The sequence below is a fragment of the Mus pahari genome, chromosome 6 (genome assembly GCF_900095145.1).
Source record: "Mus pahari chromosome 6, PAHARI_EIJ_v1.1, whole genome shotgun sequence".
NCBI classification, from domain to species: Eukaryota; Metazoa; Chordata; class Mammalia; order Rodentia; family Muridae; genus Mus; species Mus pahari.
In genome coordinates this window covers 39,113,946-39,128,563 of record NC_034595.1, presented here as the reverse complement: position 1 = coordinate 39,128,563, position 14,618 = coordinate 39,113,946, and the positions used below count along the sequence as shown (strand labels likewise).

At 44.5% G+C, this 14,618-nt stretch overlaps 1 protein-coding gene across 8 annotated transcripts in view; it reads left to right on the top strand.

The window, feature by feature from the left end:
* Slc24a2 (solute carrier family 24 member 2) overlaps nt 1-14,618 on the top strand; it is a 351,643-nt gene that overhangs the window by 173,670 nt on the left and 163,355 nt on the right. For 5 of the 8 annotated variants that reach the window (XM_021200589.2, XM_029539914.1, XM_029539913.1 and 2 more), the window contains one exon: nt 310-360. The exons of the other annotated variants lie outside the window; for them this stretch is intronic. In XM_021200589.2, coding sequence (XP_021056248.1) covers nt 310-360 — 51 coding nt within the window. The remainder of the gene's footprint in view (nt 1-309; nt 361-14,618) is intronic. 8 annotated transcript variants of the gene reach the window in all.

Sequence of the window (14,618 nt, the reverse complement as noted above, 5' to 3'; positions counted from 1 at the left end):
AGATTAGCAAAGGCCTGTGCCGAAGCACCTTTGCCAAGTATTCTGTTTTGTTGAGTGTTAAACTAACGTGCCCTATTCTGTACCACACAGCCCAGGCCACCCTCAGTTGAATAATATATTTTCAGTGATTCTGAAAACGGGCCGTGAAGCCGTCTGCCACATGCCTTGTGTTTGCACATCTCCAGATAGTTACGATTGCCGAATCTTGACAGTGTAACTCTGCATCTGATTAATTAAGAATGTGTAAAAGCGAAGTTTTTGCATTATAGCTCGTTCCTTATCTTTGTGTCTTTTACTGTGATGTTGTAGAACTTGGATCATATGGAAAACTAAAATATTATGACACAATGACTGAAGAAGGTAAGAATGATTTCAGAATTGTACGCCCCTGGCTTTTTCCTTTTCCTTCTTACATTTATGGTGTCTGTTGCTTGCCCATTTTTTAACCTCTTTATTTTCTTCTTTGCATGATCTCAGTAACATTGTGTGGTTTTTGGTTGGTTTGTTTGATTTTGGTTTTGAGTTCTGCGTTCTGCATTTTTGTCTAGTTTTCACCATTGCGTTTAGTTGGAATTAGAGACGTGCAATACCATGGGTAATTTTGTTATTCCATTCAAAACAATCAAACCATCCTGATTATATAACACACGCAGAGAAATGGTGTCCACAATACAAGCACAAATCAACACCCACGTACTCATAGGAACATACGGAAACGTGTCCACCCAGCACTCGCCTAGGATGCTCTGCATTTCACAGGAGGATTAAGTTTTGATGGATTTATTATTTGTGTAAAAGCAAAGAAATACCTAAAGTAGCATGTACACTTTAAACCAGCATAAATCCCAGTTCTCAAGCAGAGGGCAGTGGCCTGTGTCCTCAGACCCTACTGTCCCTGCCAACTCCACAGTTCTAGTCACCAGACTTGTCTCTAGGAGGCTCCCGCTCTGTAGGTTGGGTGAGTCACTTGAACAATTTCCTAAGTTGGGATTTATTCTTAAGTGTACTTACTAGAGGACTCCAGTCCCCATCTCAGAGAGTACCCTTGTCCCTGGCAGAATCACTTTTCGAAATTATTTACTTCTGGAACAGAATTCATAGAAGAGCAATTCGACATTTTTGAATTCTTGTAAAGGGACTTTGTCTCCTCACTCAGCTGTCATTCCACCCCATGCATGTCTCCACATTTTGAGGAATATGCAGTATTTATTTTTTTAAAAATCATTTGGGGTTTTTATACAATTCTTCCTATGATACCAACATACAATCAGAAGGTACCCTAGATGTCTTTCAACACAGGAAATTCCCAAGTGTGTTGCATATCTTGCGTTCAGCTTCCAGTATTTCTTAGCTGCCTTAGTTTACCAAAGATTTCCTAGTTGCTTTGCATGCACAAAGTGAACCATCTGACAGTCCTGAATAAGCCTATTCTCAACCCCCTCCAGTTCTGGCTTCTCTACATAACTGGGCCCTTCTATGTTGCTCTCCTGGGTTTCTGGTTAACCACTGCAGAATTATTAAGTGGTCTGGCCACTAAGAAGATCTTCATCAGAGTCCTGTCAACAGCCGGAGAAATACAGGTCTTTGGTCAGTGCCCTCCCACCAGGGAGTAGGTTGAAGGGAGCCCCCAGCCTGGCTGTCATTTGATTTCTGGCTTAGGGAGAGGGTTTGTTGACTCTCACTCATCTCCACTCTGTCCCTTATAACACCCTGTCCATGACCTACCAGTCCCACCTCTCTCTTGTCTCCCTGTCACTTTATCAACTCTTTCCCTGTTTCTCTCCTTCCTCTTTATACAACCCTCTGAGCAGATGCTGTTATGCAGCTGCTCCTTCCTCTTTCCTTGCTACCCCAGATAAGATCATGGGGCGATAAAGGAGGAGTCCTTACAGTCTGATGATATTGCTTGCTAATGATAGAGGTTGGGAGAAAGAAAACCAAAGTCAAACTGTTGTCTGGACTAAGAACCAAGCATGGTCCTTAGGTCAGGAAGCTTGACCACCGGTGTCTTGGTGACCTCATAGGTCACCTTTAACCTCCTTCGTTATTTTGACTGCCCCTCTCTTCATTTGTTTCCCACTCACTGTCTTATTCTTGGCTAAACACCCTTCCTCGTTATGGTAAGCAAAAAATAACTGAAGCAGCATTCCATGACATATCCTCCTGTGATGTTGTTGGTGTGCTTCAACACCAAGGAAGAGAGAGAGCAGAGGAGGGAGCCATATTTAAAGCACTAAGAGACTTTTGACTTAGACTTCTCTACCCGGTAATTCTTGGTCCTTGGCTGTTCTGTCAGACACCACAGCCTACAGTGAATCATGCAGACCAGTGAATCCGATCTGCAGGGTTCTCAGGCCTCTTTGATCAGAGAAATCTTCCTTATGTGGATCTTCTTGTGGGGCCATCCAGGAAATGCTACCTGCCATTAACCCTTCATGTGGATTGAAAATCTCTGAAAGAGTGAAGTCTTCTAAGCACATAGCAGTCCCGTTGCAGAACCGATGTAAAGGAGATCATGGAATAGAGCTTCAACCCTCCCAGGCCACACTTTTTGACAGAACAAGCCAAGTTTGGCTTGAACCTAGTTCGTGGATTCCATCAAAGAAACCCAAAGTCAACTTAGATCCCTCAGACCTGACAATAGACATTCTCAAGGGCTTCTCACCTCTCACTTTAAAATAATAATCATAACTGTGATTTATGACCCTCCACGCTGTGCAATGTAAGGGAGTGTAATAAAGATGGGGGCATCTGGGGCAATAACTATCACTCACTACCTTTGGGAAATACTCTGCTCCATTTAAGCAGTTTTACAGTTTGTGCACTGTGACTAGCCCTCCAGTGAGGCTTTATTATGTCGGCTCTTATGATGAGTCATTATTTGTAACTATTTACAGGGATGCTCTGGGCATGATGTAAGATCAGCTCCTTTTCATCCTCTTTAGAGGAATCAAATGGAAAGATGCATTATACATACCATCTCATCTCTAGAGAAGAATGGAATAGGGACTTGTAAATACTGTCCTACACATAGTTGGCACATTATTTTTGGGTGCCTTCTTATGCTAGGTGTCCTAGTAGGCACTCTGAGGAAACATGACTGAAAAGAAGGCAGTCTGTTCCCATGAAGCATGCAAACTAGAGGAAGTGGTAACAGAGAGTGACTGAGGCACCAGGAAGAAAAGAGTAAAAACTGGAGAAATTCAGTAGATGGTGTAGAAAAGATGTCTGCCAGTGAGGAAGGGAGAAGATTTTATTTTTATGAAGAAGGGACTCTTTGAATGAGCCTTAACAGGTTAGTAGATATGGGATAAACTAGATAAGGAAGATGGCAAAAAACTAACTGACTGGGCTGAGAGAAAGATGAAGAGGGAGGCCACTCCCACATAGTGAGGTGTCCAAGTGCAGTTTTGTAAACTTTGTATTGTCTCCCCAGTACCATGGTCACATGGGCAGGCTGTAATGGCACTGGAAGAAATCAAGGCTCATAGAAGTATCTTAGTGCTTGAAGACACTGAAGTTCAAAGGAGCAGAGTATTTCATCTGGGAATTCAGAGACAGCAAGTGATGATGGGGGGGCCAGGGTGTTGCCAAACTCAGTATAGTCACACCAAAGCTCTGTCTTGTGCTCTGGGGAGCACACCCATACTGGTTCTCCTCTACCTCTGTTTTGGTTTGTCTCTGTAATAAAGTACTGAAACAGATGCAACAGCCCAAGCCATCATCTCTTCATTATCATGAGGATGGATGCGGTGCCAGGAAGGATCAGGAGCAAGCAAAGACAATCTGCTTGAGAATGTCTGCCAAGTGGGGGACATGAGGTTTGAAGGCTGTAAGACATTAAGCCAGGAGAAAGCAGCAGGGCCATCCGTCATTCAGCCTTGGGGACCTAGAGCAGGCAAAGTCCAAGCCCCACCCCAATCAAACACTGCTTCTGTAGTTTTACTCCTATTCCCAAGATGATAAACTATCTAACCATGGCATCTCCTTAATAATAACTGCATAGGAATTATTTTACAGACATAAGAGGTTAGTGAGCTTTGCTTTTCCCCGGGATTGTATTTGCTTTTTGGAACAAGACACTTCATGAAATTCTAAAAACAAATGTATTAAGCTAGTTCAAAGATAGTGAGATGGCTCAGCAGGTAAAGACACTTGCTGCCAAGTCTGATGTCTCTAGTCAATCCTCGGGACCCATGTGGTGGAAAGAGAGAAACAGTTCCTACAAATCGTCCTCTGATCTCTAGATATACATGTAGCACAAGGTCCCGCCCCCCCCATCCAAAAAAAATGTACAAAAGAAAGAGTTATCTCAACCTATTTCTTCTAGCTCAACCCAATGTCTCAGAGTCCTAGGCCAACATTCTATCACAGACTGACCTACCCTCCCCCTCCCTGGTTTACATAATAGATTTAAAGCAAACGCCATATGCCTAAGTAATTATTTTTGCTCTATGGAGATCAGCATTTTATAGAGACTGGTAGGTGACTGGACAGTTACTTTGACTGACATTGTTGAAAGCCATCATCTGTAGCCAAAGCTGCCTGCATCATATTGTCCTGAAACTCAACAAAGCCTTTTGCAGAAGAGAAGATTTTTACACCCCCCCACCCTCCCAAATAAAAAATCATTCACTGATCATACCATAAATAAAAGTAAGGTAGAAAATGTTGTGAAAGTGAGAACAAAAATTAATGCCTTTCCTTGATGGAATTAATCCTGTTTCATGGCAACCAACAGCTCCTCTACCTCACCAAGAAACTATTAATATCGTGCATGAGTCATGGGATCCTAAACTAGATACATGGCTAGTTTTTTTTTTTTTTTTTTTTTNTGTAGACCAGGCTGGCCTCGAACTCAGAAATCCGCCTGCCTCTGCCTCCCAAGTGCTGGGATTAAAGGCGTGCGCCACCACACCCGGCTATGGCTAGAATTTTTTAAAACACATTGTTTCAAAGAAACAAAAGCACCAAGCACTCACACAGCCCTCCAGCCATCCAGTGTTCTCTTCCAAAGATAGGTGGGGTTTTGGAATACTGTTCAGCAGTGTTCTCAGTTGCCCAAGATACATCCTGTAAAACCATAGGAATAAAACAAGTTTGTGAGCCACTCGTTGCCTTTCCTATACATTTTAATCATTGCTTCAATATGTATGGATATGTTGTACACACTGGTATTATCAGATAGGGTTAACTCAACAAATCTAAATTAACAATGTCTTGATTGGGTAGAGGGTTATTTTTCTCTCAAGTGTAGGACCTGGAAGATATGGTTGTCCTACAATAATTCAAAACCCAGGATCCTTCTACCCACCCTGCTGCTTCAGCACCCTAAGGACTCCTCATGGTCCAAGATATCTGCTGCTGAAGTCCCAGGATTACATCCATAGTCACAGAAGGTGAAAAGGTCAAAATGATTCCATAATCAGATCATCACAGCCCCTCCCCCTCAGATAGTCATAACCCCTCCCCCTCAAGTAGTCATAGCCCCTTCCCCTCAGATAGTCACAGCCCCACCCCACCTCCAGTTTGTCACAACCCCATTCCCCATATAGTCTCAGCCCCTCCCCCTCAGATAGTCTTAGCCTCACCCCACCCCACCCAGATAGTCACAGCCCCACCCCCTCAGATAGTCACAGCCCCACCCCCTCAGATAGTCACAGCCCCACCCCTTCAGATAGTCACAGCCCCTTCTCCACAGTCACAGCCCCCCCACAGATATTTTCTTTATGATTTCAAGGGAGCTTCTCTCAAAGTCCTTTCAATAAAACTTAAAGATTTTAATCCTCATCCACTGATCTTTCCATCATCACTCCTAACTATGAACCTAGCATTACACAGGCAAGCCTTGCCACATGGTTAGCTTCAAGATAGATTAGAAATGTAGTTTAAACACACACACACACACACACACACACACACTTGGTAAATTTCTGCCCCTAATAATTAAGTAGTAAATCATTAGGAATGAAAATAGAAGAGGCACTGACGGGCACCTTGAAGTCTCATGACAGGGAGATCTCACTTTCAGAAACCTGTGTGTTGGTGAGGAAGGTGGAGATAGAGGCAGTGTGTGAGACCACAAGAGCTCATTGTAACTTTGGGAGTCCCAGAAGACAGTCAAGCAGAGACCCTGAGAAGGCTTTATAAAAGGCTGAGCTTGAGGGGAGGGGGGAAGCTGAGCTTGGCAGAGTTTTGACAGAACTCTAGATGTAAATTTGCAAGTCATGCATATATCCTTTGTGGTAACACAACTGGATGCTAATATGCCACTTGTAGACGGGAAGAGATAGCAGCTGATTGAGCTTTGGTGACTCCAAACCTGTGAATCTACAAAAAATAGAGGATGCCCAAGTAGGAAAGCTACAAGGTGAGGGAGATGTCCAGAGAGCAAGGGAAGATCACATTCCAAAGGGGACAGCAAACAGGCGAGAGTAGCAATGAGAGAGCCATGAGGGCAGAAAGTTACTGTGCACTTCCCAGTTTGGGAGGTGGTAGCATGTATGTCATCATAATGGGCTCTAGAGATAGTTTTAAGACACTGGATAAGTGACTGAGGGTTGCAGCAGTAAGGGGCTAAGGATGCCAAGGCTCTCCTGTGTGGTGCTGTCATGTTCCTAGGGTTGGCAGCAGAAGGATTAATAGAGAAACCATGATGGAAAGGGTTAAACCCTTCAGAGAAGGTAAAAGGAAGAGTTAGGTGGGGCTTTTGGGGTGTAGAATTGGTGGGGTTACTGGGTCAGGGAGATGTTCTAACAGCAAGGAGGGAATGGAGAGGTTGTTTCAAAGGCTACAGATGAAAGGGGGGGTGGTCTGTATATAGTGTATGAATTGGGAGAAAGAAAATAAAAGTTGCAGAGAAAAAGTCCAGGACAGCAGAGGTTTGCTGCCTTCAGAACTGGGAGGTTGCATCAGGTTAGGAACAGTCAAGTCCATCTGGAGATGTGGGTCTGGATGCTGGTGGGCGACGCAGACATCCTACTGGGAGGAAAGGATGTTGTTGTTGATGTGTAGGAACAGCCTAATGGTTCTCACCTTTCTTGGAATGAGTCCATGGGCCATCTGTCATGGAAAGCAGTGCCTGTCTTGTCAGAAGGGAGAATTTCAGGTCCCTTGGGGATCAGCTGGTGGTAGTGTCATGGCTAGAGAAAGGAAACCAGCCTTCCTTTGGTTCAGAGAGAAACTTCAGCCCAGCCTAGGAAAGCTTTTCTCCTCAGACATCTCCATAGGCAAGGTGGCCTTGCTTAGGAAGGACAAGCCGCCTTCTCTGGAGAGACGTGATCAGATGTTAAACACCTCTTTTCCCTATGCACGACTGTCCCTTAGGAAGTATGACATCATTCGATGGCTTGCCATCCACTCCAGTCCCCGAACACCTGGCCTGGTAGCCTCCTGGGTCACACGCCTAAAGGGGAGAAACCCTAAATATTGTTTGGTCTAGTTCACAAGGAGTACAGCAGCTACTAGACCTTTGAAAGGATAGGTGGTATATTCCCTTTTTATTACCAACCCAGACATTTACCAGAGTATCACAAGCTAATTTTAAATTAATTAAAGCTATTTATATTTTTTAAAAAAATCTACATGCATACAGAAGTAAAAAGGAGGCACTCCTTAAGGAAGGACAACGGAATTGTCCTTTCTCCTCTGTAATCTCCTTAACAGTGGTCCTCAACCTTCCTAATACAACCCCTTCATACAGTTCCTTGTGGTGACCCACCCCCCCCAACCGTAACTGTCACTTTGCTACTGTCATGAATCATAATGCAAGTATCTGTGTTTTCTGATGGTCTCGGGTGACCTCTGTGAAAGGGTCGGTCAACCGCAAAGGGGTCGGGACCCTCAAGTTGAGAACCTATAGTGTAGATACATACATCTAGTACAAATATCTAAAAACAGAAATACCAGGTCAAAGAGTATGCACACATATCTCCCATTCTGAATGACACATCCAAAGTCCCCTCCATTACGGCCTCGCCAATTTCTGTTCCTATTTGCAGTGCCTGGGAGAGCCTCAGAGGCAGGACTTAAATAAGCCCTTTGAAGAAAGATGTTCCCTGACTCCATGGCAAAGCAGATAGATCTTGTCATAGAGCTACCTTCTGCCTACTCGTTTTAGAGACCTGGGTTTTTTTGTTTTGTTTTGTTTTTTTGAATAGAGCTGAGTTAAAGCCAGGGTACAGCAGTGGTTGAAGTGATTGCCCCCTCAAAGTTGAGTGACAAGACTGTTGCTCTTACACAAGATATCCAATTCACAGAAAGCCAGGGAAGCAGTGTGGGATACCTTACTACATCCCAGTGAAGGAGGACAGATCTCCACTGTGCATGGGCACCATTGCCCCTTCTACTGTGCAGTGAGAGAGCCCCACTTTGCACCAACGCCTTGATGTTTCCTACTTTTCGGTGACTGAGCAGGAACCCTACTGTACACTGGCACCATGGCCCTTCCTGTCATCCAATGAGGAGGGCTGGAACCCCACTGCCCAGACACCATTTCCCTCCCTATCTTCCCGTGACCAAGGCAGGAGCCCATTCACAGACACCATTTCCAGTACTGTGTTATGTTTCATTCATTCAATTCATGGTTAAATTCATCCAGTCCGATTTTTCATGGCCAGAGAATTTTTGAGGTATTTGAATAGATGCTTTCTGGAAGGTTGGGCTTCATCCAGAAAACAAATATCTGAACTCACCATGACTTCTTCAGGGATGTATTCTGGCAAGTGTCTCCCTGGGACTGGATCTTAAGAAGACAGACAGCAGACGTGCATAACCAAACTAAGCAGCTAGTTCCGGGTACTGTGTCTGTCAGAGAGAGCAGTCCAACCCTGTGGGCAAAGCTGCCATCCTCCTGAAGACACGGACCAGGGAGTTCTTCCTGTGAGAATACATCTGCTGCTCAAATGCATTGCATCTTATTTTCCTGATCTAAACTGTCAGCAGTAAAAGCAGAAAGATCAGACTTGGCAAGCTCAGGCTGATTTTGCCACGCTGCATATGTAGAAGGTGTTAAATGGCAGCAGAAGGCAAATTGTGGATGCTTCACCCTGTCTTTTCCTGACATCCCTAGATCTCACGAGGTTAGGTTGCCTCGTCTTTGTCAGTCAAACCGAAATACTGTTATTCTACATTAATCTTCCCCTCAGCACACATACAGCTTTGTGTGCGTGCGTGTGCATGTGGAGTATGTGTGTGTGTGTGAAAAGAGAGAAAAGAGGGTCTGGAGAGAAGGCTCAGCACTTAAGAGCACTAGCTGCTCTTCCAGAGGACTAATGTTCAATTCCCAGGTGGTTCGCTGACATCAGTAACTCAAGTCCCAGGGGACCCAGCACCCAGGGGATCCTCTAGCTTTAGTGAGCACCAGACGCACATACATGGTGTACAGACAAGCGTGCAGGTAAAATGTATGTGCTCATAAAATAAATAAATGAAAGGAAGGGAGGGAGGGAGGGAGGAAGGAAGGAAGGAAGGAAGGAAGGAAGGAAGGAAGGAAGGAAGGAAGGAAGGAAGGGTGGGTCCATCCCCATAGGAAGCTGGCATGTTCACTTAAGGATGGTGAGTTTCTCTTATGATTAACTCTAAGATGAACTGAATTGTCTAATTTCAGTCATGGGCTTCACTGCCTTGAGTTAAGGAGTTCAGGCTGTGCTGGCATTTCTGCTGCAAACCCACAAGATTTGCAGGTACCAGACTGCCGTGTGAAGTAAAGGGAATGAAAAACAAACACACACAAAACAAACAAACCAACCAACCCAGGAGCTCAAAGTACTTCTTTTACACAAGAAATCCAGATGACAACAGATTATACCAAAGGGGGGAAAAGAAAGACACAAAATAGTGACCTCTGCCAATGAAGTTTTAGCAAATCTAATGCCTTTTACTTTGCATCAAGATAAAGCATTGGGTAATATGCTACCTCATCAGCAGACAGAGGTCTTTGCTAGTCTCTGGCTTTTACAGCCAGTTTGCAGAGACACGTTCCAGGTTCAAGCGCTAATGGGCTGCCTGGGACCCGACCTTGCCACCTGATAGGAAATACTTGGTTTAAGTTCTGGAAGTCTCTGAGTGTGCTGGGTACTTTATCAATAGTGTCTATTTCTCCATTAATCTCTTAGCTCTCTCCAAGGACCTGGGGATGGAAACCAAGGGAGACTTTAAAGCTTCCCACTGCAGACCCACCTAGCTCAGAATCCTCTTTGCCTGGGAGCTGGGAAAATGGTCACAGAATGAAGTTCCTGAAACAGAGCAAGCTCCCTGCTAGGCCTTGCTGGAAGTCCCAGTTCTCCTGAAACTTTGCCTTAAAGACTTGCTACAAAGTTTTGGCTTGTATACGTCACATTTCCCTTGAATTTCATTAGAGACCACTTTTCAAAGATGACCACATAATCTGTTAGTGCAACTAAACGTTGGAAATCTACTGAAAGTGTGAAGTGAAGCAGTCCCCTGAGGCTTCTGCCATGTCCCTTTGGGTTTTTCCCTCTTTCTTACCCACTCACCAAAAGTCAACTCGGAATTGAGTTTGAAAGAGCAGCCACACTCCTCCCTACCAACCCCTTCTCTGTTGTTTATAGTAATGGTGCCACATCCACCAACCCCGGTGCTAGAGCAAGCCTAATGTTGGGGGACAGATACAGCAATCCCATGCTCGATGCCCAAATGCTAGCTAGGGAGATTCAAAAAAACTGTCTTGAAGAGTCTCTGATGAACACTCCTAATAGGACAGATGTGTTGTCTTAGAAGAAAGAGATCTCTGACGGCTATGATGTCTCGGATGGGGTTTGGAAGAGTAAGAGAAACCACCTAGTGTGGAGCACTGGGAGCCTTGTGGGCAATGAATAGAGACGAAGGGGATGGCATGGAAGTTGGAATCCAGTGAAGACGCTAGAGCTGACACCAGCCAAGGAGGCCTAGCTTGAAAGGTAGCGTCAAAGGTCTTGGCATTGATGGGTGTTTGCCTTGGAGAGAGAACTAGATGCCCCTTGGGGCCAGGAGACTATAGTGTGGGCAGCAGCAGCAGCTTGCACAGGTAGAAGAGCAGATTACTAGGAAGGGGGATGATGCTTGACATTTGGAGCATTTGAGTCTGTCAGAGACACTCCTGACTGGAGGTGTCAGTCTTCTGGAAAACAGTCTGAGCTTTGGGATTTGTGGACATCAAGGGTAGCAAGAAGCTGGTTCCTTGGGAGAAGACAGGAACAAGGGGCCAGGAGGAACTCTGAGGGTTACTGATATTTAAAGAGCTCCCTAGAGGTTGTGAAAAATTAAAATGATTTTGAGGATGGGATAAAGGAAGCCAAATGCTACAGAGAAATTAGGTCATGAGTAAGAAAAAAAAAAAAAAAAAAAAAAAAAAAGGCAGGTTTCCCAGAGCAATGCTGGCAGGAACCGGGTACAGAGTTAAGACCAGCATAGCCAGGTTTTCCAAGTGGGGTGCCCGCAAGGGAAAGGTGAGAGGGCAGGGCCAGCAGAACCAAAAGCCCCAAGGGGACCTTGAACCTAAGAGAAGACACAAAGACCGAAGATTGACTATGATACAACATCTATGAGAGGAAAGTCTGTAAACTGGAAATGTTAAAAGCAAAAATGTCAGCATTTAAATACCAACATTTGTAAAATGTTGAAAATATTTCAGTATGTTTACAAAAATTTGCTCATTCTCCCCATGATGAGGCAACCAGCTCAGGGCTGTAACATAATAACCTCACACTGACCAGATGTATGCCTTCTCATTCACTACAGATCTACTCAGATGATCAGACCTATAAATGTAATGACTCTTCAATTATGTTGGCCACTTCTACTATGAAGTTTACTAACAATTGACTAATGACAGTTTACAACAGTAATTTAATTTCATTAATGTCAATGTAGTATAATAAATAAATAGCATAATAAATTCATGATGATTCTCAGAATGAGGGAAATAATTTGGAAGCTGTCTTTCAAAAAACAGATTTAGGGGTGAATAAAAATCCTATCTTTTGTTTAAGATAAAAATTATCTTCTTAAATTTTTTAAAAGTATTGAATGTTTTTTTTTTTTTAAGAATAAAAAGAAAGCCAGTCCCTGTTTAAAAAAAAATATCGTTTCACAGAGGTTGTAAAACAAGCCATTTGTCTATCCTACCTGCCAGGAAGCTTCTGTGCCAAGGGGCCTTTTCATTCTTGTTCCCTGAGCTTACACACATGCACACACACACACGCACACACATGTGCAAAGCACAGACAAACATGCATACGGACACACCATATGCACACACACACACCATATGTATGTATATATATATATATATATATATATATATATATCACATACATACCACATACACAGAGAGAGAGCACACATACCACTCACACACCACACACATACACACACCATATACATTACACATACACAGCACACACATGCCACACACATACATACACGTGCACAGCACAGACACACATGCATATGCACACACTCACCATACACACACACAGCACACATACACACAGAGAGAGCACACACATACCACTCACACACCACGCACATACACACACACACACACACACACACACACCACACATACATACCACACACACACCACGGCCATCAGGAAGAGCTCTATAGTTAGAGTGGGAATATAAAATGCTTGGGAAACTGCTGGAGAGATGGCTCAGCAGTTAAGAGCACTGACTGTGGTTCCAAGGGTCTCTGGTTCAAATCCCAGCAACTGCTGCTGGAGAGATGGCTCAGCGGTTAAGATCATTGACTGTTCTTCTGAAAGTCCTGAGTTCAAATCCCAGCAACCACACGATGGCTCACAACCACCTGTAACAAGATCTGACTCTCTCTCTCTCTCTGGAGTGTCTGAAGACAGCTACAGTGTACTTACATATAATAATAAATAAATCTTTTTAAAAAAAAAAAATGCTTGGGAATAATCCAGGTTGTGAATGTTTCAGAGGCACCAGACAAAACTACCAAACTCTACTGGAATCATAGTTAATCATACTGGAATCATTGCTTAAGATTTCCAAGACTACCTGAGCCTTCAGGGAGAGTTTCATTGCAGTGTGCATCTGATGAGCCTGGCATTGTGGATTTTGATCACTGAGCCATCTCTCCATCCCACGAACCTGGCATTACTGGGGAATAGACAGCTGGGAGAAGGCCCCTCCTCAGTAAAGCCTTCCCTCTAGTGGTAAAAATGAGTATTGCTGCCAGGAAACTTAACACTGACTGGACAGGACAAGTGTCATGAAACCAATGACTCTGAAAAATCGGGATGGGTGCCAGCCGTTCAGGTTAGCCCCATCATAAATGAGGGGCCACATAGTAAAGAGGGAGCAGGCCCAGCCTTCTGTCCCCAGGTTTCCACAACACTACCCAAACCTATTCTTCCATCCCAAGACTCTTTGGGGAGCTGGCCCTGGCAATTCACAGAACAAGGTCTGACCGCTCTGCCTTTCATGTCTGCGCTATAATACTCAATCTACCCCAGTTGTCGCCTATGTAGTGATAGAAGGTTCTCAACTTGGGAGCTCTCAGCCCCACCATAGCCATAACCTGGGAAGGTTCCGAGAGAACTGAGTTTAGGTTATAGCCGCTAGGAAGGAAGTTTAGCCTTATCTGTTTGCCTCAAGATGAGTGACACAAGGTCTGTTGAGCTCCACTGGGTGCTGAAAATGCAGCAAGAGGGAACAACAGCGAAAAGCCCTGCTGGCACCCAGTTTTTCCACCAGTAGAAAATAACACATAAGCAACAGAAATAATGATAATGATTATATCATTATATATAATGATAATTTCCTGTTTCCAAGGAAAAAAGCTGGGGGTAGGAAACGCTAGAGAGGAGCTGCTCAGGGAAGGCGGGACAAGATCATGGCAGTTGACCAGATACTAGAAACTGTGATTTCTGACGGGAGAGCTTGGCACAGAGCAGACCAGCCAGGGCCATGGTCCAGAGTGGAAAGTTGCACAGTGTTCTCAAGAAACAGGAGACAGGGGCTAGCCTGAATGGTGCAGACCAAGAAGGGGGTGGGGGTGACAGGGCGGGCCTGTCGGCAGTTGTAAAGACCTGTACTTTCACTTTGACCTGAAGATACATTGCAGGCCATCAACCAAAAATAAAGGATTAATATGACCTAATTTATCTGTCCCCGGGGTGCTAAGATGACAGAGATGTAAAGGAAGAAGAGGACACACCAGCTGGTTGACATGTTTCTCTCCAGGGAGACTCAGAGTGGGACTCAGGAAGTGGGGGCTGGAGAGAGAAATGGGCTGTGATAACGTGAGAACAGAAACACCTCATTGGCTGATGGGTGGCTTAAGAAAAAGAGGAGCGCTCGGGATGACCCGAGATGCCACCCCTGGTCTGTCAAAGCCTTGTCAGAATGAGGATGACCTGTCCGCTTGCATCCAGTCGGAGCTTTCATGAGAGAAGACAAAGGAGTACATGGGTGTAAGGGACGCGAGCTCAAGTGACCTTTGGCTTTCAAAGCTACCTGTCAAGCCCTGAACTTCAAAGAAAGAGACAGAGACAGAAATGGCGGGTTTGAAAACACAGAAATAGACTTGCTTTCATCTCTCTCTCTCTCTCTCTCTCTCTCTCTCTCTCTCTCTCTCTCTCTCTCTCT